Source organism: Artemia sp. Qi Xiang Cuo, chromosome 9, assembly GCF_049724085.1.
Source record: "Artemia sp. Qi Xiang Cuo chromosome 9, ASM4972408v1, whole genome shotgun sequence".
Lineage (NCBI taxonomy): Eukaryota > Metazoa > Arthropoda > Branchiopoda > Anostraca > Artemiidae > Artemia > Artemia sp. Qi Xiang Cuo.
The window spans coordinates 36,053,214-36,080,023 of record NC_142802.1 but is presented as its reverse complement, the minus strand read 5'-3'; the positions used below and the strand labels follow the sequence as shown (position 1 = coordinate 36,080,023).

Genomic DNA, 26,810 nt, shown 5'->3' with positions numbered 1-26,810 from the left:
CAACCCAGGAAATACTGATACTGAAAATGCGTCAGCTAAAGAATACTGTGGACACATATTAAACTTAAAGAATGGTACTGAAGTTGTTCGTTTTCCCTTTCTGAAAATGGTGGTCCAACGGGTAGTGACTCCCTAATTTAGAAAAATTGTGGTCAAAAGACCATTCAATGAGATTAAAAACATAAAAACTGGCCATTACAGCCGTCTTCAGCTGCTTATGATTGGTGGTCTGTTACAGTGCAAACACTCAATGAACCGAGCCACCGACACTGCCAGATCAATGGATTTCAATTCTAAACTGCAAAAAAAGTGTTAATGCAGCGCTAGGATTTATTTTTATAGTTAATTAATAAGTTAATTAAGTTAATTAAGTCGTTAATAAGTTAATTAATGTAACAAAATGTCCACCGATATTCCGCATCAGTTGCAATAATGACGCGCAGATAAATATTCAATGTATGTTTTTCCTGCTGGCACTGCTGCTCACTAATTTTGCTTTTTCCAGATGTTGCGTGTCTTTGGGACAAACAAGAACCATGTTTTGCTCTATTCTTCCTCTCTAGAAGCAGTTGGTCATATGGGACTTATGAGAAGTCACTAATATGACAACGACTTGGGGAAATCGTGTTCAGATAGGGCTCGCCATGAGAGAACGCTCCGCGTGAATGGAAAAGCCTTGAACCGAGTCCTTCTGCGACTGCACCTAAGCCAATGCAAATAGCCACAAGTCATAACTTCAAGTTTAGTAGACACTGATGACTGCCCAAAATTTGCGTCTTATGTTCTTCATTAGCGGTGACTCACAGAGTCTCCACAATCACCGCACCTTGGCACAAAAGTTTTGCTCAGGTGGGTCAAACCAAGAGAGGAAGCATTTGAGCGGCAGTTCTTGGAATCTAACCCTAGCTGTGACTATGCCTCAATACCGCGTGAATGGTTGCTTTACTTTCAGATTTGAAAGTAAAGTTACCTTTTAACAATGCGGAAAACCGTTCAGTTTAACGAATGGATTCAAGCTAGAACATGGGTCTAGTAGCACGGAAATTTATTTTTAAAGTCGAGACTTTGAATATCAGACGACGATGTTTGTTTTAAATAATTACATGTATTTCTTGCTTTTCAAATTCAAATGCTATTAAACCTGCATGAGAAAAACTTGTGATCACCTCTTCACAAAAAAGCACGATTGACACACTATTTAAATACACCATCAATACATAAAGCAAATCAGGAATTTTTGAGTGAGATTTGTCGATAGATAGATAGATAGATTTAATTTCATACAAATATAAACAAACACAAATAATTAAATAAAGCCAACAGGGAGCTAAGCCCGAAAGGAAGTCTAACAATTATTACAATGAGTTCAAGTACACCCCAAAAATAAAGATAAAAAAGATAAACCAAAAACCATCAAAACATATAAAAAGAGAAGGACAAAGGAGGCTACCCCAGCACGGCAAAATCTAAAAATAATGCTAAGAAACAAATAATCAAGAAATCATCCCGTCATCAAAGGTTAATAAATATATTCTACTAATTTAGTTTTTGAAAGTGATCGGCTATTAAGACTTTTAGATTTAGTATTTAATTTTAGGCTATTTGCTATACAAGGAATTTGGTATATTATTGGAAATGTATCTCTTTCATAATTAACCGAAGCAAAATTGTCGAGCAAAATGTATTTTTAGGAATAATCTTACTTACAGACAGGAATTTAGGAAAAGCGCAGTTGGAACACTAACATTTATCTTACTATTCACTGTGGCGCGAAAGCAAGGACAGATATGAGGGAAGACACCTTTACTACTAGTACACCTTAGACCATTTCTGACCATAATAAAATAAGAAAGGAAATCGAACCAAATAATATAAAACAAAAATTTTGCGTAGATAGATGATCAGTTTATGCAAACCCATATTAAGCTTATTTTTTGAAAGCAAGGGAAACATTTTTGACGTTTTCTAGAAGGGTATTGGAATAGCCTAGGAAATGATACCCGACAATTTATGTTCCAAGCAAAAAAGAAAGAACAATCTGACATTGTTATCACGGGCATTTTTCTTTATAAGCTAAGATTCATAAAACGAAGCTTTGTATTCAGATCAATAAGAAACACGAGGTGGAAAATCCAGATGAAAAACGATGAAGCTGTCTACTCGAAGTGTCTGGTCCAGTTAAACAAACATAAATAAAAGTAAAAACTACTGGACATTTTACACTCAATGATTGATGAGAGAAAAAGATACAACAGTGAACTGTATATAGGCCTATGGCTAAGAAGAATGCAGGAGCATCGGAATACCTTTATATAAATTAAAGTCATAAGAAACTAAGGACACTACATACTTGAATATATTCTTGAGAATTACAAATGTTTGTATTAAAAACAACTATTTGGATCAATGTTTACCTAAAATGAATGTGAGATAATTGAAAAATAAGAAATTCAACAAATCTACGTAGGAGAGGGCAACTAAATTTGATTATGCTAGTTTTAGTAATCACGCATACTTTTCAAGAGAAAATCTGGTCAAGGCTTCCAATAAAATAGTCCAGTTGTATTCAAATCTGAATTCAGAAGAACCTTAAATGACAGTTTTATGTTTTTAGAGATAGATCTGGGATTCATGAGTAATGTGACAAGTAAGTGAGGGGCTTTGGAGATACCTCCATCTCAAAATTTCATTGATTCTATGGTGTTTCCAGTATTTATCTTTGGATCCATATAAATTATCTATTTGTAGCTTTTCATAAATTAGTGAAGAATAGAATCATAATTATTTGTTTTAATTTATCTCTTTTAACATAAATTGCAAGATTTTCACTAGATATTAAGTTTTTCAAAGTGAGATCCAATTTTTCATGTTGCTCTACCGCTCAAGATAGAAAAAAAACAAAAAAACAAAACCAATGCATTGTGTAGATTTTTGACAGTTCTTAGGGGATCAAGCGTGTCCACATAAATTTTCCTATGTAAACAAATAAATGTTCCTATGCTAAAAATAAATCCTTATCAAAATGACTTTTTTATGTTCCGAAATTTTTTGCTTTTTGTATTTTTTGGTATTCCAGGGAGGCGGGAGTGTTCAGATAACATCTCCCCCCCCCCCTGCTTGTAAGTTCCATAGAGAGAAGTGACCCCTACATTTTTATTAGTCTTGCTGTTTCATTAAGTGTTGCCTCAGAAATCTCTAAATGTATGTTTTTTAAATTTGTTCTTGGCCAGAATGTTTCCATCTATTTCAGATCATTTTTTTCGATTTGCTCCAGATCAGTTTATTCTTATTCAATTTGTTTCAGGCAAATTCCTGTCACCCCCCCCCCCATAATCCCAAATATTAAGAATATTACGATGTTGCCATGTGTCCTGAGTAATTTGCCTGTTTTTTTTTTCTTTGGGGGAGGGCATTGGTCTGTTCTTTGGCGAGCTTGTTTCTCATTCCAATTCTTACATAAAGTGCCAGCTGTGAAACATCACTTTATGTCTAATCTAGTCACTCCAAACTGAAATTATTTCAGACCTTTTTAGGATTTAGTGTGTTTCAAACAGTTTGTGGTAACGAACTGTAAGTATTGGTTCGGTTCAATAGTAACCGGAACTCTAAAAACGGAATGTTGATATCAATAGATATATCCAAAATTAGGCTTATTATGCTGATTCCAAATACATAAGATTCATCAAGTTTAGTGTTAACCATCAAAAGCTACGAGCATCAGAAAACCTGCCTGATTTTCGAAAAAGGGGGAAACACCTCCTAAAAGTAAAAACATCTTAATGAAGAGCACACCAAATCAGATTCAGCGTATAAGCGGACCCTACTGTAGATGCTTCAAGCTCCTATATACAAGAAAGTAGAGTTTTGGATTTTCTGCCAGAAGCAAGATCATGGACTTTTTTTCCTGGGGTGATCGAATCGAACAAATGATCCTAGAAGATCAGGAGAGGACTCATTTGATTGGAAAAAAAAAGTTCTAGTGCCCTTTTTAAGTGACCAAAAAGCTTGGAGGGCAACAAGCCCCCCTCATGTCTCTTTTTTCGGCAAAGTCGTCAGACCAAAACTTTGAGACAGCCATTTTGTTCAACATGGTTGAAAGATTTAATTAACCATTCCTTTGGGGATAATATGATCCCTCACAACCCCCTGGCGAAAGGCCAGTAAGTTACAAATTTTACCCATTGTTTACGTATAGTGTTTTTCAGTGAAGATGGACTTATCCAAAGGGAATACTACGGGGGGTGAGGGTTTTTTTTATGAGGGACTGCCCTCTCCTCAATTTCTTGCTCTTTACTCTAAAGTTTGGCTGTTTGTCCCAATTCTGAAGAACGACTCCCCAAACATAAGGGCCGTTTAATTAGAATAAAAAAAATGTTAAGTGTTAAAAAACTTTACCGTGAAGAGCAAGGTATTGAGGAGGGGGGCAACCCCTTCATATACGGAATAATTTATGTTCGTTTTGAGTTTTAATGTTGCTCCTTACGTTCAGTTGAAAAAATTTGTTTTTTTTTGTTTTAATTCAGTACTGATATTCTGTCTTCATTTAGTTAGGGACTATGACATCACCAGCTCGTCGTCTTTAAAGGTAGAATGTTATATAAAATATAAAAAAATAAAAATTTGAAAGGAAATTAAATAATGAGCTTTATCTGACAATCCCCTACTGGAAAATTAGTCTTAGTACGGTAGGTCTGAGAATAAAGTTATAATCATAATTTCTCTCAAATCTTTATGCTTATTAAGAGCAAAACTGCCTATTATATAGTAATATGCCCATATAGATTCGTATTTCTTGCTATAAAAGAAACCATTCATGGTAATAATAATCAACGTAGTAGCTTTGACTTCGTAAAGACTGGCGTGTTTCACATGATTAGTTTATAGTTTTTTGGTATTTTCTTTTCCCATACCACTTCTGACTCTTGCAAAGTTCACTTAGTAAAAAGCGAAGGGCCTCCAGTGCACCATCTCTTTCCTTTGGCAACTTCTTACGAAAGGGCTGGTCGAAGAAACTTGGGACGAGACTGAATCAATTTATTGTCTATTACTTACTGATTTTCGGGGCGTCCACCGTAGCCCCCTCCTCCTTGGGACATCATATTAAAATTTTCAGATGGCCATTTTCTCAGAATGGTCAAAAAGTCCGATAAATATGCCCCCAGGAATAGCATGATCCACGCAACATGAAGGATAAGGGCCCTAGAGTATACGAATTGCCCTTCTTTCAAGAATAAGTTTCATTGCAGGAAAAACGTGAGTATGTCGGATTTTGGTTTCTGATTGGTTTAAACCTCCCAGGAATCTTTTTTTAATATTAAGGGGACTGGGGACTTCCACTTTTTATTTGGAGGAGAATGCTACAAGGGGACACAAAAAAGATCAAAAAGTTTTTGTATCAGATCAATTTAAAATTTGTGCCTGGATGTCTCTGGACAAGGGGCTCTAATTATACAGAAATACTTTAAATTGGGGGCATCGGCCCATAAAAAAAAACCCAAAAAACTAAAAACAATTGTCCTGGTTATCTTGGAACTTATACCTGTAAGTCCTTGGGTCAAGGGGGCCCCAGGCTCCAATGTACAAAGAAAAGCTTAAATAAAAAAGTTGCTTTCCCCATAAATAGGGTCCAAAAAAGGGCTAAGCAAACTTTTTTTTTTCAAATGGGTTTTTTTCCGTCTGTAAGTTCCTGGGCCAAGAGGGTCCGAATACAAAAACAAAAATTAGGTTGGGGGTCATGACACTCTAGCTTTTAAAGGGTTTAAGCGTCAGTTATGTGTGGTATTTCCTTTTGTCTTACGCTTGTCTTGATTAGTAATCAGTCTTTTTATTTTTAAGTTGGACGTCATTATTCATTTCAATATCTGTTTCTTTTCGGTTTCATTTATTCATTCATGGTAATTTTTTATTCGTTTCAATTTTGGTTCGTTCGTTTTTAACACTTTTTGGACGTTTTTAGCATGTTTTTCAAAATCAATTTTAGAAAAAAACAGATAAAATACGCCCCAAAAAGGGTAGTTATCTCAATGACAATTACACCGTTAAATTCAAAATGAATAAGAGCTTTATAATGGAGGTTTCAGACCTCTATCTAAGAAAATCATCAATTGTCATTATTTTTCCTGAAAAGGACGGTCAACAGTGGTGTTCGTTTCAAGCCAGTTATCGTAGAAAATTTGGGAGGATGGTCATTCGAATTGACATTTTGAGTGTCGTAGTTTAGCAACAAAAAAGATCAGACCATTACGTAGTTCCGTCTTCCCCACTTTGTGCCATAAAGCAATACTCTTGGGTCACACAATAAAAGGCCAAATAAAACTGAGGGAGAATTCTGAGAAACAGTCAGTTCAAAACTACAGAAAAGATAGCATAAAGTATATTACTATCAGAAGACATACTGTCACGCGCCGGTGCATTTTTCTGAACATACATGCAATCAATATAAAATGAACAGTTAATTAAAAAAACTTTTTCCACAAAATAAGTTTTTCAAAGAAAAGTAAAGAGCTCCATTAAACAAAAAATGAGCAGAAATAAAATCAAACAATCTACACAGCGTGAAACTACTACAAATCAGCATCAATAAATAAATGAAACCCATAACAAAGAGAAATTACAATAAATAACCGAGTCGAACTCAAAACGAGCAGAAATTAACATAAGTTGGGCTCAAAACCCCTATGCCTTCCCAAGGCCAGGACATAATTTTCATTTTTCTGAAAAAATTACAAATGAATGGGCATTGTCAGTTTAATATACATATACTGATATTTAGTAATCAAATGTTAATATTATTTGATTTATTAAAGTTATAAAAGTAAAATCATTTATATTTGGTGGGCGTGAGAGGGGGGTTAGTTGCCCTCCAATCACTTTTGACTATTAAAAAGGGCACTAGACCTTTGAATTTCCAATCGAATGAGCCTTTTTTGAAGTTTCTACGATAACGCCTTCTATAAAAACCTTATATGCCCCCAGGGCATAACTTATAACCCTTGCCCTGAAGACTGTGGGGAAAGTGCCCTTCTCAAAGGTATAATTTCCTGAACTTTAAACTACGTTGAACAAAATGGCTATCTCAAAATTTTGATTGGATGTGTTTGGGGAAAAGGTGGGCGTGGAAGGGGTGTTAGTTGCTTTCCAATCACTTTAAATTATTAAAAAGCACACAAGCCATCTCAATTTCCAATTGAATGAACCCTTTTTGAAGTTTCTGCGACTCTGCTTTCTATAAAAACCTAATATGTCCGAACGGAATAACTGGCAACTTTTTCCCCGATGGCTGTGGGGAGTTGTCATCCTCAAAGACTTAATTTCCACAACTTAAAACTACGTTGAATAAAATGGCTATCTCAAAATTTTGATTGGATGTGTTTGGGGAAAAGGTGGGCGTGAGAGGGGGTTAGTTGCCCTCCCATCACTTTCGACTATTAAAAAGGGCACTAGCTACTCCGATTTCCAGTTGAACAAGCCCTTTTCGAAGTTTTTACAAGAACCTCTTCGTTTTGAAGTTGCCTTTCTCCAAAGAAAAAAAAATAAATAATACTCTGTGGCAACATCGTTCTTACATGCCCCCACTACATAGCTTAAAATCCTTTCCCTTAGGGCTGTGGGGGAGTAACCTCCACAAAAACATATTTTCTATCTGGAAATCAACTATTGTGAAAAAAAAGGCTATCTCAAAACTTTGATTGGATGTGTTTCGGGAATTGGTGGGCGTGGACGGGGTGTTAGTTGCCTTCCAATCACTTCCGACTATTAAAACGGCCAGAAGCTACTCCAATTTCGAATTGAATTAGCCCTTTTTGAAGTTTCTACTACGACTTCTTCGATACGAAGGGCCCTGGTCTAAAGGAAAGAAATAATAAACAATACACTGTGCCAACATCATTCTTATATGCCCCCAGGGCATAACTTAAAACCCTTGCCCTGAGGGTTATGGGGGGGGGGGGGACCTCCTCAAAAACGTATTTTCTATTCAACTACGACTACGATGAAATCAACTGAAATCAACTACGCTGAACAAAATGGTTATCTCAAAATTATGATTAGATCTGTTTGGGGAAATGATGGGCGTGGGGGGGGATGGTTGCCCTCCAATCACTTTCGACTATTAAAAAGAGCACTAGCCACTTCAATTTCCAATCGAATGAGCCCTTTACGAAGTTTCTACGACAACTCCTTCGATACGAAGTGCCCTGGTATGGAAAAAAAACAACAAAAAAACAAATAAATAAAACATTGTGCCAACATCGTTTTTTACTCAGGCAGCGCGATTGCGCTGAGTATGATTAATTTAAAAGTTTATTTGGCTCATCCTCTATTTATATGCTTTATAATATAGATGCACGCCAAATTTTCAGAGGTTATAATTAGGACTGATATTAGTCCATGCTATAATTATATTCACGATTAGTATCAAACAGTTCGTGGTAACGAACTGTAAGTAAGGAGCGACCCGGCTCAATAGTAACCAGAACTCTAAAAAATGGGATTTTCATACCAATAAATACATCAAAAGAATCAAATTTTAATACTGATTTTAAATATATAAGTTTCATCAAGTTTTGTTTTTTCCATCAAAAGTTACGCGCCTGGGAAAATTTGGCTGATTTTCGAAAAAAGGAGGAAAGATCCCCTAAAAGCTGTAGAACCTTAATGAAAATCACACCATCAGATTCAGCATATCAGAGAATCCTACTATAGAGGTTTCAAGCTCGTATCTGCAAAAATATGGAATTTTTTTTTTTTGCCGGAAGAAAGATCACGGATGCGTGTTGATTTGCTTTTTGTTTGTTGTTTTTTTTTTCCAGGAGAGACCGTATCGACCCTGTGGTCCTAGAATATCGTGGGAGGGCTCATTCGAACAGATACTAAAAGTTCCAGTGCCCTTTTCTAGTGACAAGAAAAATGGAGGGCAACTAGGCCCACGCTCATTTTTTCCCAAAGTCACCCGATAAAAATTTTGAGATAGCCACTTTGTTCAGCATGCTCGAAAATATAATGAATATATTTTTTAAGATGACTTAATCCCCCAAAGTCCCCGGGGGAGGGCTGAAAGTTATGAACTTTACCCAATGTTTACATATAGTATTGGTTATTGGGAAGTATACAGACGTTTTCAAGGGGGATTTTTTTCTGGTATTGGGGGGGGGGGGTGTCGGGGGTTATTTGGGAGGATCTTTCCATGGAGGAAGTTTTCATGAGAAAAGAGACACTGCTATGAAGGGGGTGCCGGATTTCCCAGCATTATTTAAAAAACGATCAGAAATTAAATAAAAATAAACAAGTTTTTCAACTGAAAGTAAGGAGCCACATCAAAACTTAAAACGAACAGAAATTATTAAATATATGATTAGGTTCGCCCCCTAGTCAATACCTCGCTCTTTAAGCCAAAGATTTTTTACTACTTTCATAAGAGCTATTTATTCTAATTAACGGCCTTTGTGATTAAGGCGTCATTTTTATGGAATTGGAACAAAATTCGAACTTTAGCGTAAAGAGCGAGGTATTGACTAAGGGGCAAACTCCCTAATATAAGTATTAAAAATATATGGATATAGAAGTTCGTTACGTAAGTTAATTCGTAAGTTACGTATATTTATTACTAATAAAAACGTTTGTAAATAAATTTAAACGACTTTCGAGAAAGCCATTTAACCAAATAAAAGTAAACTTAATGTGCAATTTTTTTTTAATTATTTGTGTACGGTGAGCCAAAAGCAAAACCTCCATTAATTCAAAAACGTTCAAAAATTAAATAAAAAAACAAGTTTTTTTTAACTGAAAGTAAGGAGCAACATTAAAACTTAAAACGAACAGAAATTATTACGTATATGAAAGGGGCAGTTCCCTCCTCAACGCCTCGTTCTTTACGCTAAAGTTAGACTCTTTCTCACAACTCTATTTTTTAAAACAATAAAAAACTTTAACGTTTTTTATTGTTGTGAGAAAGAGTTAGACTCTTTCTCACAACTCTGTTTTTTAAAACAATAAAAAACTTTAACGTAAAGAGTGAGGTGTTGAGGAGGGGACAGCCCCTTTCATATACGGAATAATTTCTGTTCGTTTTAAGTTTTAATGTTGCTCCTTACTTTCAGTTAAAAAAAAAACTTGTTTTTTTTATTTAATTTGTCCAGGGTACAGCTAGTCCCATAAGAAAATTAGATAAATTCCCGCCTGTAAACTAACTTATTGAAGGGTCAGAGGCTGACCCCTCTCATTTCTTTTTTTTTTACGTTGCGTCTTTTATTGCATCAAACAAATGGCATAAATGCATTGTTCTATTAATTTCTTTTTTAATCGAGTGAATGAAAACAGCTCAATAGAACCCTGTGTTCCACCACATTTGGACTCCATAGTGGCGATTTCGGCCCAAATTGTCAGAAGACCAACATCTATGAGATAGCACCTCGAAGTAAGATATCGAAGAACCTTACAAAAATCTACCAGTGTCTAAGCACATACTCCCCATGGTAATGCGTTTCGTTCTTAATCACACTATAGTGTATTTTATAATTTACTTAATATACAGAACAAGAATATACAGAAAAAAATAAAGTTTTCTTATTACTTTCAAAAGAGCTATCTATTCTAATTAAACGGCCTTTGAGATTGAGGGGTCATACTTATAGAATTGGAACAAAATTCGAACTTTAGCGTAAAGAGCGGGGTATTGACTAGGTGTCAGCCTCCCTCATAAACGTAATAGTTTCTGTTCGTTTTAAGTTTTAATGTTGCTCCATACTTTCAGTGAAAAAAAAAGTTTTTTTTTTAATCTAATTTGGATAAAGAATGTTCAGCCTTGTTTCCTGGAAGACCAATAGCATTATTGCTGCAGTTCCTGGTTTTTTCCTCGCAGTTCCTCAAGACATTCCACTAAACTCCTTCCAGCTTGGCAACTGAGTAAGCAAAACCTGGCAAGAACTAAAAGACGACAAATGTCTGGAAGAAGCTTAAATTCATACGTTATTCGCATAGAATACACAATCGATTAACAATTTACTTGTCTCATATTCGATGAGATTATTCTAAGTTAGCAAAGAAAACCAAGTCTGTATTTACCATTGTTTTCAAACCTGGGTTTACGCAAACCGTCCTTGCTGTTCTACTAAAGAAAAATGCTTAAAAACCATATCAATATTATAGTCGGTTATGAGACCCAAACTCTACAATTCAAATTTGTTTGTGACCCACAACGGTACTGGTTAAGAAAGCGGTAAACAACGCGGTAAGTGAAGTTTCTTTAATGCTGATGAAATTAAACAAAATAGGATGAAAATTTAATAGTTTAGAAACAAATTTGGGCAATATATTTGCACATTAAGGGGGTGGGGGTAAAGCATAGCAAATATTAAATACGTAACCTAACCCAGGTGCCTTTTTTTCCCTAAAACCCAAAAATAAAAAGTTTAAATATTGTAAACGCAATGACAAACCATGGTATGCAATCCAATTCTCTATTGAAAGAAACCCGTTTAACTAGTTTCTTCCCTGTGCAATTGTCGCGTGTTTACCGCTTTCTTAATCAGTACCCCCACAACTATATGATAAAACAAAACTTATTCATAATAGACTGCAAAAAAAGTGAATAGACGGCAAGCCAAACAAACAAACCAACAAAAATAAAGAAAGAAAGAAGCCAGAAATTTTTTAACAGTTTTCAAACAGTTCGTGGTAACGAACGGTAAGTAAGGAGCGACCCGGCTCAACAGTAACCGAAACTCTAAAAACGGAGTTTGATACCAATAGATACATAAAAAAAATCAAATTTTATGGAGATTTCCAATATATAAATTTCTTCAAGTTTAATCTTACCCATCAAAAGTGCATCAGAAAATTTTCCTTATTGTCCAAAAAGGGATAATACCCCTAAAAAATCATAGAATCTGAATGAAAATCCCACCATAAAATTTAGCGTATCAGAGAACATAAAAACCCTTTTTTTGCTTGTTTTTTTCCCAAGGGTGATCGTATCGATCCAGTGGTCCTAGAATATCGTGGGAGGGCTCATTCGAACGGAAATTAAAAGTTCTAGTGCTCTTTTTAAGTGACAAAAATGGAGGGCAACTAGGCCCCCTCCAACGCTCATTTTTTCCCAAAGTCACCCGATCAATATTTTGAGATAGCCATTTTGTTCAGCATGGCCGAAAAACATCAAAACCTAAGACGAACAGAAATTATTACGTATATGAGGGGGTTCACCCCCTAGTCAATAGCTCGCTCTTTATGGTAAAGTTTTTTTTAGTACTTTCATAAGAGCTATTTATTCTAATTGAACGGCCTTTGTGATTAAGGGGTCGTTCTTAAAGGATTGGAACAAAATTCGAAATTTAGCGTAGAGAGCGAGGTAATGACTAGGGGGCATACCCCCTAATACCTAGGATTTCAAGACAATACCCGGTTTTCACGGTGTTTATACCAGACAATTAGCTTTGGCTTGGTGGGAAACTACATTACAGCTATATTTTAATTAAAATTTAGTTGGTATTTTGGTTAGGTTAGGTTGGGTTAGGTTAGGTTACGTATTTAATATAATGCGCTCTGCCCCCCCCCCCAAATTATTTGTTGTAGTTTTCATAGTTTTGTTACTAAAATATTGTATTTTCATCATAATTTGTTTTATTTCATTAGCATTCACGAACTTCACTTCTCGATTCTGTATTTATATAATACGTAAGTACCATAGTAATTTCTGTTTGTTTTAAGTTTGTATCATTAAATGACCAGTTCTGTTCGGGTTTCGTTTATTATTATTCTTTACTTTTTTTCAAAATCTTTTTTTTGAAAACCTTTTAAACTAATCTTTAGAAAAATACGAAATTTCGTGATTCTGAATAGACGGCTGGAGCCTCTTTCCAAGAGGCTTCGAATATGGTGAAATTGGTTGGGAAACTTTTATGAATGATTGGATTAAACACCATAGGTGTTTAATTATAAATTTTTAAACTCCAGTTTAATATAAAACACATTTCCTCTCCCCTAAAAAAAAGACTATTAAAAAAGCATAAGATACCAACTTTTCGGCTGTGTAATGGCCCAAATGACCTTAAAACATGTTTTGTATAGTTGAATTTCCCAAAACGGCTTGATCCTCTTCTTAATCATTCCTAGATGTGACCCCGGTAAGAATACCCCAGCACAGGGGCACTAAAGCTTATAGGTTTCCTGGACTGCACTAATGGAAATAATCTACCTTGGGGCACAGTCGAATATAAAAAAAAAAACTAATACATAGTTAAACCAGAAAGACATTAATAAATGAATTATTTCTCTTGGACATTTAATAACTCTATGCGCACCCCTTTCAATCCACTTCTAGATCCCTGCCTTCCCCAACCCTCTCAAATAGATAACTTAATTGACTCGTTTACGTGGTCTTTCCTGCTACTTACAGCCTTGAGAAGAACTAATAAGTATCCAATAGCCTTCCTTCTATTTTCCCTAAATTACAGGATGGTTATTTTCCCTTCAACAGCACTTGCTTATCTAGATAATGAAGGATTAAGCAGTTCCTAAGTGATTCCTCAAGCGAATAACGAGGTGATAAAAGCACTAAAGAAAGAAATGCTCATTACGTACATAAACAAGTTACAATAAAACACTCAAAGAAAAAAGAATTTGTCTCATACTTTCGTTTGAAACCGAGCGTGGGTTTCAAAGAAACTTTTTGATCAAAATAGGCAAAATTGATGTGAAGGTAAAAATTCCTACTTTTTTTCTTACCCAATTTCTGATTTGATTTGTAATAGTAAGATAATTTGATTGACATTACATATCCTATTTTGTTTAATGACTTTTTGGCCTCGATAAGTTCTAAATACGATTTTGGACATTTTTCTTTTTGCCATAAACAATGAATATACAATGAACAAGCCTAAAGTTCACATTGTCTATGTGCACATTTCTAAGTTTTGCCCTCTATATAGCTAAATAAAATTTGTGCCTAAATGGAGTTAAAATAAGCTAAATCAGTTTTATTAATGAAAAAAAGTCATGTCTATAGACATATTTTTTAGTCTTTTTTTAATGAGCAAACATTATCTCATTTTTGGCTAAAGGTGTTCTTGTGTAAATTTAAAAAAAAGAAGAAAGGTTTGAATCTTACACAGTGGTAGAATTGTTCATACCCTAAAATAGATGGAACGCTAAAAAATTTGATATTAGCTTCTTCTTAAGAAATTTTGCTTTTCATATTCCTTAAAAACAAGGAGCAAGAGTGAACCACTCACCAGAGTTAGATTACATAAGGTTAATTAATTGTTTTATGTTTAGGCCAAAATTCACAGGGAGCTTTTTTGCACTAAACATCAAAATTTGCCGCAAAATGTCACATGAAGGCTCGGATATATGATTCAAATCATAGATGTCCTATCTCTACTCTGAAACTTGATTTATAAACATCTGTGAGTAATAATAATCCAGTATGGCTATATCTGGAAACGCAAAAGAAAATAGCTCGAACATGTAATATATGCCCTGAAAGAAGTTTGTAGCGAGACTACAGACATTGTGGCACTTTTTTAGAACAAAGGCAAAGTTAGTAAAGTGTTCAGTACAGACTATATGCCTTTTCTTTAGCATGCCTTTTAAAAATATTAAGTATAGCAAATCAAAACTTTTGACCCTACATAATCTTAAAAATTGTATGAGAACTTTAGTATAAGGAAATGTTAATGGAGATTCTCAGGCTAGGATTTACGCGCAGGCCCACTAGGCCCAGGTCTAGGAACACACTTTGCCGAGGGGCGCAAAAAAAAAACACTGAGGGATTTTTTTTTATTTACAAAAACTGGACTGATGTGATTTATCGTCAAAGTGCCAGGTGTAATTTACAGAAAATATTACTTAATTACATTACAGAAAGGTGTACTTCACAGAAAAGGGATTTTGAAACAACACAACAATTCGTAGCCGCTTATAAGCTGTCTGATGTCACCCAGGAATGGCAGCTGAGAGCTTGGTATCATCTCTCTCTTGCATTACTTTTGGCTCATCACTCATCAGTTGCCTTCTGCTCAGGGACCATCCCCGCGAATACACACTATCCCCGAATTTTCGGGGTTTTCCCGCAAATCTCTGTGTCTCCTCGAAAAAAAATTCTTGGGCTTAGGGGCACCAAAACGCTTGGTCCTAGGGGCAAAAAAGATTTGAATCCAGCCCTGGAGGTTCTACACCAATGTACAGCGTACACACAGTACGTTTTGAGACTAAGCAGTCTGTTCAGTCAGTTGGTCTGCTGTAATGGACTGCAAAGTCTGTTGCAATCTAAGTTCAGACACACTAGAAAGAACAGTCACCAGCCTGTTAAATTTAAGGCTCGATCTAGCAAAATCATAAGTGAGTAAATTTTCTCTGAACTTGAAAAAAGATCTAGCTTAAAGTTTCCATCACTCCTTTCATGAAGAGATGCCCCAATTGACTCAACGGAGAAAAAAGAGGGAGGCAGTTGCAAATCATCCAAGGGTATTCAGAAAAAAATTATACCATTTAAAATGTGTTTTTCCATAAGCCACATCCCATACTGACTTCAACTAGCCCACGACTGTGGCGTGGAAGCGGATTACCAAGAGGTTGTTTTACCATTAGGTTTGTACTTACATACAAGTGTTTAAATTGACGTAATAGCGTAACATGACTCATCTTTTGATCAGTTGCTGCATGAAAGAAAGACAACAACCTTACCTCTCTTGTCTGAATACCTCCACCACAAGGTTTGTTGCAGGTGGAGAATTCCGAAATGTTCCATCTTGGTGGGCACGGGATGTCATTGCAGGTCCTTGTAATGGAATCTGGACGCTTTTCCAAAGTACAAAAATGGTGGGATACTCTTTGATTGTCACTTGTTCTCACACACTCAATTATCGATTCTTGAACTCCTGGAATATTTGAATTATTACATGTCTTTCAGTCAATTTTTTACTACACAAAATACCCATAAAGGGGAAATCATATCGTTGTGCTTATAAAAAGTGCTTAAGCAGTGTTTTCAAGATTTTGTGTAACAATACCCAAAGGGCATCAATTTTACTGTAAAATTAGACTCCTTGCATTCCATTAGAATCAACTTCAGTAATTTGACACATCTGAATGCTCTTTGGCATCCGTGTGCAAAGAAAGGGTAAGGGGGCTTCGGATCCATATCCTTACCTACCCCTCAAAATATCTCGAAATTTTAGATCTGAGATTCACAAGATCTCGAGATTTCTATATACTTCACCTGCATGTTGTTTGCAAAAGTTTTATGGGTGGCCTACTGCTGCAATTTTAAAATAAAGACAAATTTGGAAACTATCAAACAGTTCATTGTAACGAACAGTAAGCAAGCATTAGCAGCCGAAGCTCTAAAAAACGGAATTTTGTGAACAACAGATACGTCAAAAGCATTGGTTTTTAATGCTGATTCGAAATATACACAATTCATTGAATTTAATTTTCCTCATTAAAAGCTCTGAGCGGTCAAGCAAACTTAATGAAAATCACACCATTAGATTCAGTATTTCAGAGAACCATACTGTAGAGGCTTCAAGCTCCTATCTAGGAAACTGTGGTTCATTCCAACGGAAATTAAAGGTTAAAGTGCCCTTTTTTCAAGTGACCAAAAGTACTGGGGGCAACTAGTCCCCCTCCCACGCCCCCTTTTCCTCAAATACATCCGATCATAATTTTGAGATACCCGTTTTATTCAGTATGATTGAAAGGTCGAATAAATAGGCTTTGAAGATGACCAGTACCCCCGTAGCCCCTGGGAAACGGGCCAGAAATTGCCCATTGTTCATAAATAATATTTGTTATGAAGGAATTTTTGTAAGTTTTTTTTTTGGGTGGGGGGGGGGGTCTGTGGAGGAGTGTGATTTTCCAAGGGGAGTATTTTCCGCAAAGAGAAAGGTTTTCGAGGGTAATTTTCCAGGGAAAAACTTTATACGGGAGGGGGGAGTCTTGGCTTGACTTGAAAAACGGTCAGAAATCGAATTCTAAAAAAAAAAATTGAAGCTGAAAGGAAGAAGCAGATTAAAAATTAAAACGAACAGAAATTATTCCGCATATAAGGGGGGGGGTTGCCCTTCCTCAATCTTCTGTTTTTACGCTAAAGTTTGCATTTTTTTTGTCAGAATTCCTTAAGAAACACTGCTCAAACATAAAGGTAGATGAATTTCAATGAGAAGCATAAAAGATGTTAACGTAAAGAGCAAGGGTTGAGAAAAGGACAGCCCCCATTATATACAGAATAATTTCTGTTCGTTTTAAGTTTCAATGTTGCTGCTTACTTTCAGCTGAAAAAATAGTGTTTTTCCATTTAACTGAAATAAAGGAATGACGCATGGATATTCCATAAGCAGTCCTAAGTTTCTTTTCTAAATATTTCTTAAATAAATATTTAAATATTTATTAAGCTCTTGAGGTTTAGAAGAGGCTTTGAAGTTCTAATTCTAAAACAAGGTGTTCTTTGTTTTTTAGAAGGGATATGAAAAGCATTACTTTAAGAGTTTTTTTTCTTTTTTTTTAGGAAATCATCAAAGGTGATCAATAATCCAGCACTGTTCACTGTATTTTAGCGTTATTTTCCCTCCTATTTACTAAAATATGTATACTATTGTGAATGCTACTTCCACATTGCTAAACGAAATTCTAGTGTTCTAAACTTACCAAGAAGTTCCTAAGCATTGCATTAATCCATGAAAAAAAGGGGAGGGGGAATTCAAATGTGTTTTTTTTTTCAAAATCTAGCAGTAAAATTTTTTTTTTTTAAATAAAAATACAAAAAGAATTTTTAAATGAAAATACAAAAAAAACCTTTCAAAATTTGGGAGGGGGGCGGTGAGAGGTGAAGCACATGACCCACCCGCCTTAGTTCCTGTTTGACACCACTATGTTCCTAATCTTAATTAATGGAAACAGAAGACAACTACTTGTTTGAAGTTTCGTTTATACTTCCCATTCCTCGTGATGTTTTTGGTTTACCAATGTGTGATATATGAACAGTGAAACATACTTCACTTACATAGAGGAACAATAGTTTTCCCGCTAGAATTAAATAATCAAATAAAGTAATACTTCTCTTCTTATGATTGACATTCTGGCAGTTCTATTTAAATGATTAAATAAAAAAAACAAGTTTTTTTAACTGAAAGTAAGGAGCGACATTAAAACTTAAAACGAACAGAAATTATTACGTATATGAAAGGGGTTTTGCCCTCCTCAACGCCTCGCTCTTTACGTTAAAGTTTGACTCTGTCTCACAACTTTAATTTTTAAAACAATAAAAACTTTAGCGTAAAGAGCGAGGCGTTGAGGAGGGGAAAGCCCCTTTCGTATACGGAATAATTTCTGTTGGTTTCAAGTATTAATGTCGCTCCTTTCTATTAGTTAAAAAACTTGTTTTTTTTTAATTTAATTTTTGAATGTTTTTGAATAAATGCAGGTTTTGATCTTGGCTCACAGTACATGAACAATTAAAACAAAATTTACATATTAATTTACTTTCATTTGGTTAAATGGCTGGCTTTCTCGAAACTTGTTTCATTTTATTTACGAACGTTTTTATCAGTAATAAATATGCGTAACTTACGAATTAACTTACGTAACGAACTTCTATATTCATATATTTTTAATACGTATATTAGGGGGTTCTCCCCCTAGTCAAAACCTTGCTCTTTAAGCGAAAGTTCAAATTTTGATCCAATTCTTTAAAAATGACCGCTTAATCACACAGGACGTTACTTATAATAAATAGCTCTTATGAAATTACTTAAAAAATCTTTGGCTTAAAGAGTGAGGTATTGACTAGGGGGTGAACCCAATCATATATGTCATATTTTTTGTTCGTTTAAAGTATTGATGTTGTTGCTGTTGCAGTTGAAAAACTTGTTTTTTTTATATTTAATTTCTGATTTTTTTTTCAAATAATGCTGGGAAGTCCGGCGTCCCCTTCATAGCAATGTCCCTTCCCCCATGAAAACTTTCTGCATGGAAAGCTCCTCCTAAATAACCCCCGAACCCAGGCACGTGCGCAGGAATTTGTTGCGGGGGGGGGGGCAAATCCTTCAAACCCATTATTCTGTGAGAAAAATCAGAAAATTATGGGAAAATGAAAAAATCGTGAGATTTCGGGGGGGGGGGGGGGGGCGGTCCCGGAGGCCCCCCTCCCTGCGGACGTCCCTGCCCGACCCCCCCCCTCCCTCACTACCAGGAAAAATATCCCCTGAAAACGTCTGTACTGTATGCTTCCCAATAACCAATACTATATGTTAACATTGGGTAAAGTTCATAACTTTCAGCCCTCCTCCCGGGATCTTCGGGGGATTAAGTCATCCTAAGAGACATACTTATAATATTTTCGGAGATGCTAAACAAAATGGCTATCTCAAAATTTTCATCAGGTGACTTTGGGAAAACAATGAGCGTGGGAGGGGGCCTAGTTGCCCTCCATTTTTTTGGTCACTTAAAAAGGGCAATAGAACTTATAATTTCCATTCCAATGAGCCTTCCCACGATATTCTAGGACCACTGGGTCGATACGATCACCCCTGGGGAAAAAAAATTAAAATAAACACGAACCCGTGATCTTTCTTCTGGCAAAAAATGCAAAATTCCACATTTTTGTAGATAGGAGCTTGAAACATCTACAATTGGGTTCTCTGATACGCTGAATATGATGGTGTGATTTTCATTAAGGTTCTATAACTTTTAGGGGGTCTTCCCCCTTTTTTCGAAAATCAGCCAAATTTCCTCAGGCGCGTAACTTTTGATGGGTAGGATTAAACTTGATGAAACTTATATATTTGAAATCAGCATTAACATCCAATTCTTTTTATGTATCTATTTGTATCAAAATAACCGTTTTCTAGAGTTTCGGTTACCATTGAGCTGGGTTCTAATAACCAATACTAGATGTTAACATTGGGTAAAGTTCATAACTTTCAGCCCTCCTCCTGGGGGCTTCGAGGGATTAAGTCATCCTAAAAGACATAGTTATAATATTTTCGACCATGCTGAACGAAATGTCTATCTCAAAATTTTGATCGGGTGACTTTGGGATAAAAATGAGCGTGGGAGGGGGCCTAGTTGCCCTCCAATTTTTTGGTAATTTAAAAAGGCCACCAGAATTTTTAATTTCCGTTCGAATGAGCCCTCCCACGATATTCTAGGGCCACTGGATCGATACGATCACCCCTGGGAAAAAGAAAAAAAAAAAAAAAAAAAAAAAAAAAACAAACAAAAACGCATCCGTGATCTTTCTTCTGGCAAAAAATGGAAAATTCCACATTTTTTTAGATAGGAGCTTTAAACCTCTACAGTAGGGTTATCTGATACGCTGAATATGATGGTGTGATTTTCATTAAGTTTCTATAACTTTTAGGGGGTCTTTCCCCCTTTTTTCAAAAATCAGCCAAATTTTCTCAGGCGCGTAACTTTTGATAGGTAAGAGTAACTTGATGAAACTTATATATTTGAAATCAGAATTAAAATCTGATTCTTTTGATGTATCTATTGGTATCAAAATTCCGTTTTTTAGAGTTTCGGCTACCATTGAGCCGGGTCGCTCCTTACTTACAGTTCGTTACCACGAACTGTTTGATATATCCTTTTTAAAATTAAATCTAGATTTAAATAAAAGCGGAACTTCAAAAGCACAACATTTCTAGCGGCATCTTCAGTAAGTCACCTAAAAATTCTGCACGATTAACATATAAGAAATCCCAGTAAATCTTGGAAATCGGAGACATTTCCTTTTATCTCCAATGGAAACAACTGACAACTCAGCTTACATGTGTATGGTTAGTGGGCTTCCACGGGAATGAATTTTTCTCTATCTGCATAAAAAACTAAAATCCAAATTTTATTCTGCTGGACAGCACGTGGATTCTATTCTCCAACTGAGGAAACAAAAAGGGGAAAAACTCTATCCCTGCATTTACAATAAACTAGGAAATGTGTTTGTCACTATCTGAGAAATATAGAGAGTCAGTATTTGCTTTTAGAAAGTCAACATTAATTAAGATATAAACAAATGAACAAAAAAGAATAAAAATTAAGATACAACAAAAATAATTCTACTGAAACACCATATATCTACTCTTAGGATTTGTATTGTATACGAAAACACATCGTCAACATCGGTTTTTAGAAATAAGACCTAAAAAATCCAAACGTCAAACCCAAAAATCAGAACAAGCCAAAGCAAAAGAATCAGTTACCACAAATTGGGTCAAACAAATTCTCTTCTAGGCATCATGGCTGGGAAGTAGCTGCAACAGGTTTTTTTTTCTGAGATAAATGGTTATGGTATTTTTATCTTGTTTATTAGTTGTTTCTTTTTTACTAGGAGAATCTTATGGGGTAGTGGCCATAAGCAATTGATTCAATTGCTTATGACCACTGTTGTAATTGAAGGCATTAGCCCTCAAGATTCCTCTCCCCCCTTATATTTTCAAAAATGCTCTTTTTCGGTATTTTCATTGAAAAATGGCTTTTTGATATTTCTAATGAAAAAGACAAAAAAAATTGCTCCCCACCCCAATTTTTGTGAACTGACACCACTGGCCATAAGAAAGTAGGAGAGGGCTCATTCAAACGTGAAGTTTAAGTGTTAATATCCTGTCCCATTAACGAGAGGAATTGGTCAGCATTAAAGCAATGTTTTCGTGCTTTTTGTGCCAAGGTATGCCAATATTGGCTTAAATACGACTAAAACACAACCAGGCTAAAATTCTTAGCTATTCAGCGATTTAAAAACTGTCTTAGAGCCTTATATAAAAAGCACAGGTTTCTAGAAAAAATGGCAATACGAAGACACATACTGTCCCCTAAACATATAGGCACCGTGTTTAAGAAGTGGACAAACCTTTTTATAATGGATAATTTGAAATTTTAATTTTCATGGGGAGGAGGGGGGAGGAAGAAATTTGGATTGCATGTAAGTGAATTTGTTATAAAAGTAATTTGAACAGTCATTCTTTATTTTTTTTTAATTTACATTAATATACCTTAAAAAATTAAGTCACAGAAGAAGGGACTACCAATTACCGTAAACACAATTGTGTTTCATGGTACACAACATATAATTATCATAAAAAACGGACACTATTAAAAAAAGACCAGATAATGTGGTTAAAAATCAGTCCGTTATTGTAGTAAACTGGGTTATATTTCACTATGCGTCAGGCATTCCCTATGGTTTCCCGGGTATCTATTTACCAGGTAGCAATAGGTTGGAAATACAGTTTGTGATCTGAGTTGCCTACTTCTGAAGAACGTTAACAAAGCACTTTTCTCCATTACTATGGCAGGTCACATAGCCCTATGAGAAAATTTATATTAAAGTAACGAAAAACAAGCTTCACTATTATATTTGTCGGAATTCGGGCTTTATTAGACGATCAATCTGTTTTATGGTCGCCGAAGATTCTCGCCTAGTCTCTATAACCCTCTTACGAATCAGATTCCCAGGGAAAGGAATAATTTGTCGCCTAACGATTTTCTTTTTGTCTGATAATGGTTTGTGTTAAGTAGATGAGCTATGAACCTATTTTTTCTCTTCTTAGAGCTAAGGTAGACGCTTTTTTGACACATAAACATATCCGCGCCCATTGCGTCGGCCTTGGACTTAGAGCAGTCAAGATGGAATCTGTTTTCATCCAGTCCTAGGGCTGTGACATCGAAGGAAATCTGGGGTTAAAACTTAAAAGTCATGAATGTTTTATTTCAATTTTTATTACATGGCATCATAAATTTGAAATTCGTTAAATTTCTTTCCTATATATCTCATAGGCAGAAAAGATTGTCGAGGGATAATGCTTTACGGTAGATGGCCAATAATGCGGCTGATACTACAGTGTTAAAAATATTACCGAATCGTTAAATCGCCCATGGTTTGTCTCTCCATGGTAGCTTGTCTCGCCAAATCGCCTGGTTGCCTCTCAATCTCTAGAGGTATTTTTTTTCTAAGGCTAAGAAAAGACAAGAAATCGATTTCTTGATTCTACTAAGGCCAATATCCCAAAAAGTGAGAACACCGAATCAATTGAACCTCTTAACTAATTTTGCCACATCCCTTGCAAAGCTCTGTTCTTCCTAACCAGAAATTTAAATAAAAAAAACAAGTTTTTTAAACTGAAAGTAAGGAGCGACAATAAAACTTAAAACTAACAGAAATTATTCCGTATATGAAAGGGGCGGTCCCTTCCTCAACGCCTGGCCCTTTACGATAAATTTTTTTATTGTTTTAAAAAATAAAGTTGTGAGACAGAGTCAAACATTAGACAAACGAGCAACGCGTTGAGGAGGAGACAGTCCCGTTTATATACGGACTAATCTATTGTAGTTTTAAGTTTTCTTGCCGCTCCTTACTTTAAGTTTAAAAAACTTGTTTTTTTAATTTAATTTTTTAGCTTTTTCGAATTAATGAAGGTTTTGATCTTTGCTCACCGTACATAAATAATTAAAACAAAATTTTCATATTAATTTACTTTTATTTAGTTAAATGGCTTTCTCGAAACTTGTTTAATTATATTTACGAACGTTTTTATTAGTAATAAATATACGTAACTTACGAATTAACTTACGTAGCGAACTTCTATATTCATATATTTTTAATTTGTTTATTAGGGGGTTCGCCCCCTAGTCAATACCTTGCTCTTTAAGCAAAAATTCGAATTTTGTTCCAATTTAAAAATGACCGCTTAATCACAAAGGCCGTTAATTAGAATAAATAGCTCTTATGAAAGTACTAAGAAATCTTTGGCTTAAAGAGCGGGGTATTGACTACGGGGTGAACCCAATCATATATGTAATATTTTCTGTTCGTTTGAAGTTTCGATGTTGCTGCTATTGCAGTTGAAATACTTGTTTTTTTATATTAAATTTCTGATCTTTTTTTAAATAATGCTGGGAAGTCCGGCGTCCCCTTCATAGCAATGTCCCTTCCCCCATGAAAACTTCCTTCATGGAAAGATCCTCCCACATACCTACCGACCCCCCCACCCCACTACTAGAAAAAATCTCCCCTGAAAACGTCTATATACTTCCCAATAACCAATACTATATGTTAACATTGGGTAAAGTTCATAACTTTCAGCCCTCCCCCAGGAATTTCGGGGGATTAAGTCATCCTAAAAGACATACTTATTATATTTTCGAACATGCTGAACAAAATGGCTATCTCAAAATTTTTATCGGGTGACTTTGGGAAAAAAATGAGCATGGGAGGGGGCCTAGTTGCCCTCCATTTTTTTGTTACTTAAAAAGGGCACTAGAACTTTTAATTTTCATTCCAATGAGCCCTCCCAAGATATTCTAGGACCACTGGGTCGATACGATCACCCCTGGGGAAAAAAAAAACAAAAAAACAAACAAACAAACAAACAAATAAAAACGCACCCGTGATCTTTCTTCTGGCAAAAAATGCAAAATTCCACATTTTTGTAGATAGGAGCTTGAAACCTCTACAGTAGGGTTCTCTGATACGCTGAATCTGATGGTGTGATTTTCATTAAGGTTCTATATTTTTTAAGGGGTGTTTACTCCTTTTTTCGAAAATCAGGCAAATTTTCTCAGGCGCGTAACTTTTGATGGGTACAATTAAACTTGATGAAACTAATATATTTGAAATCAGCATAAAAATCTAATTCTTTTGATGTATCTATTTGTATCAAAATACCGTTTTCTAGAGTTTCGGTTACCATTGAGCCGGGTCGCTCCTTACTTACAGTTCGTTACCATGAACTGTTTGATAGAAATAGCATTGTTTGGAGCCAGATTTTATAAATTTCATAAGATATAAATACTAGTTATATTCATTCAGTACTTGCAATCATCAAAGACACTAAAAGACGCCAGTCAAGAAACTACAAAAAAAAACCATGATCCATCGGCAGCAGGCACATACGAAAGGGGGCTCTAAGCCCGCCCTCCAAATGCTCACGATTTTCAAATGATTTCCCATAGATTCATATACTTTGGCTGTTTTATGTTATTTGGTCAAATTACCCCCCTTCCCACCTATAAACTGGGCCCAGCAAGCTTGTCTGCTTAGAAGCCGGAGAGACACCTTTATGGAGGAATTTGCTCTTTTCTTTCTTGCCTATTGACTTTCCCGCAAATTCTAGCTTGTGGTTTAAGCCTTAGTGATCTTCCAGAAGATGGAAGTTATAATTATTTCGAATGAAAGTATACAACGACAATGTTTAATACAGATTACAAAGTTTACTTTTAACATAATAAGAGAGACAAAAAGAAGCTGAAAATTTGAATTTACATTTAATGTCGTCGTCTTCTTTTCATAAACACTGACTGAAGTGAGAATCCGCGGTGCAGTCTATTGCTGTGGACTAATTACCTGTTTTCTACATTTTTCTCATGCATCTTCTAATGTGGAAATACAATAGGAGATGAGGTAGTATAAACCAACGTGAGCACTTTTAATATAGTACCCAAAACTATTAAAATCTTTGCGAAACTGCTAAAAATTACAAAAAGTTATGGATCTAATATAGAGACGAACACAAAAAGAAGTTGAAATATTTGTCTTGAACCATATTTGGAAAGATAATTTCAAGTCAACAATAAAGGAGTCATCTTGGTCATAAGAATGAGTTTCACAAAGGATGCTGTTTTGAGTTGCATTAGCTCTGACAGAGAGAATGGCCAAGTTTAGGTAATTTCAATTCGAGCGCAATAATCGAAAGAATTAGCATAAAAATAAAAGCAAAAATCTTAACAATAGGAGAATCAACTTTTGAAATTGTATGACTTTTTATTTGCATTATAACAATTTTTATTTCAATGGTAAGAAAGTTTGTTTTCGAAACAAAATTGTTATAAATTTCGTGTTTACCAAAGTGTGTTTCGGGGAATCGCTTAGTTCCCTAAGAAAATTTTGGATTTCTGTGACACAGATTTAGAATGGTGTCAGTGTGAAACTTCCTCAAATTGGTTGCATAAAGGGAATAAAAACAGTAAATAAGGGTTCTGTGCTTTCCAATTGCAAAAGGGGGTTACATAGCAAAATGGTTTGCGAACCCCTGGACTACAAGAAAAATATGCTTTCTTATTTTTAATCTATTTCTATTCAGTTAGTAATTAAATGAATTTCACTTGCTTCTTATGAAATCATTAAATTTCATTGATTGCGATTTTTTTCGATCAGCATCTTTGAAAAATGTCCCGAAACTAACAAATAGAAAATTATGCTTTTAGCAATTTTTCCATTTTTGCGTTTAGATTTTAGATTGTAAGTTTCACAATACGCTTCACCAGTGCTGCAAGTAGTAAGTATCTATTCAATTCTGTACCCTGTATACACCTTTTCAAAGAGAGTGAGTATCCTCTCACATGGTCTTATGCTCCTTCCATTGTTATTCTATGGGACCTCTACACGTGATTAAACACGTCATAATACTACGTGCTATTTGCTTATGTCCTGTTGGTACCATTCCAAACGAGTGGGGATTCCCCGCCTGCTCCTAAACATTGCAAAAAAGATAGCAGTATGAATGGGGGATTCCCCGCACAAATTTGTTTCAACTCCAAGTTTTTTTTCAACCAGACTGTTTTTTTTTTTAAACTTGGCAACGTATAATGTACTCAAGCAATAAACCTATAAAATGTTCATACACTACATTCCAATATTTGACATTTTTGCAAAAAGGGATAAGGAATTCGCAAATTGGACTCTATGAACGATATTAATTAATGTTTTGAATAATAGGAGTGTGAATGATTTTAATTAGTGATTGGATTGTATGACGGTGGAGAAAAAAAAGGATTAAACTGATTAACAGTTAAGGTAACCCCGAAGGGGTTGTTAACTCAGG

At 35.3% G+C, this 26,810-nt stretch overlaps 1 protein-coding gene across 4 annotated transcripts in view; it reads right to left on the bottom strand.

The window, feature by feature from the left end:
* LOC148948608 (protein madd-4-like) overlaps positions 1-26,810 on the bottom strand; it is a 511,292-nt gene that overhangs the window by 125,231 nt on the left and 359,251 nt on the right. For all 4 annotated transcript variants that reach the window (XM_089094504.1, XM_089094505.1, XM_089094503.1 and 1 more), the window contains one exon: positions 15,682-15,875. In XM_089094504.1, the coding sequence (XP_088950630.1) occupies positions 15,682-15,875 (194 nt within the window). The remainder of the gene's footprint in view (positions 1-15,681; positions 15,876-26,810) is intronic.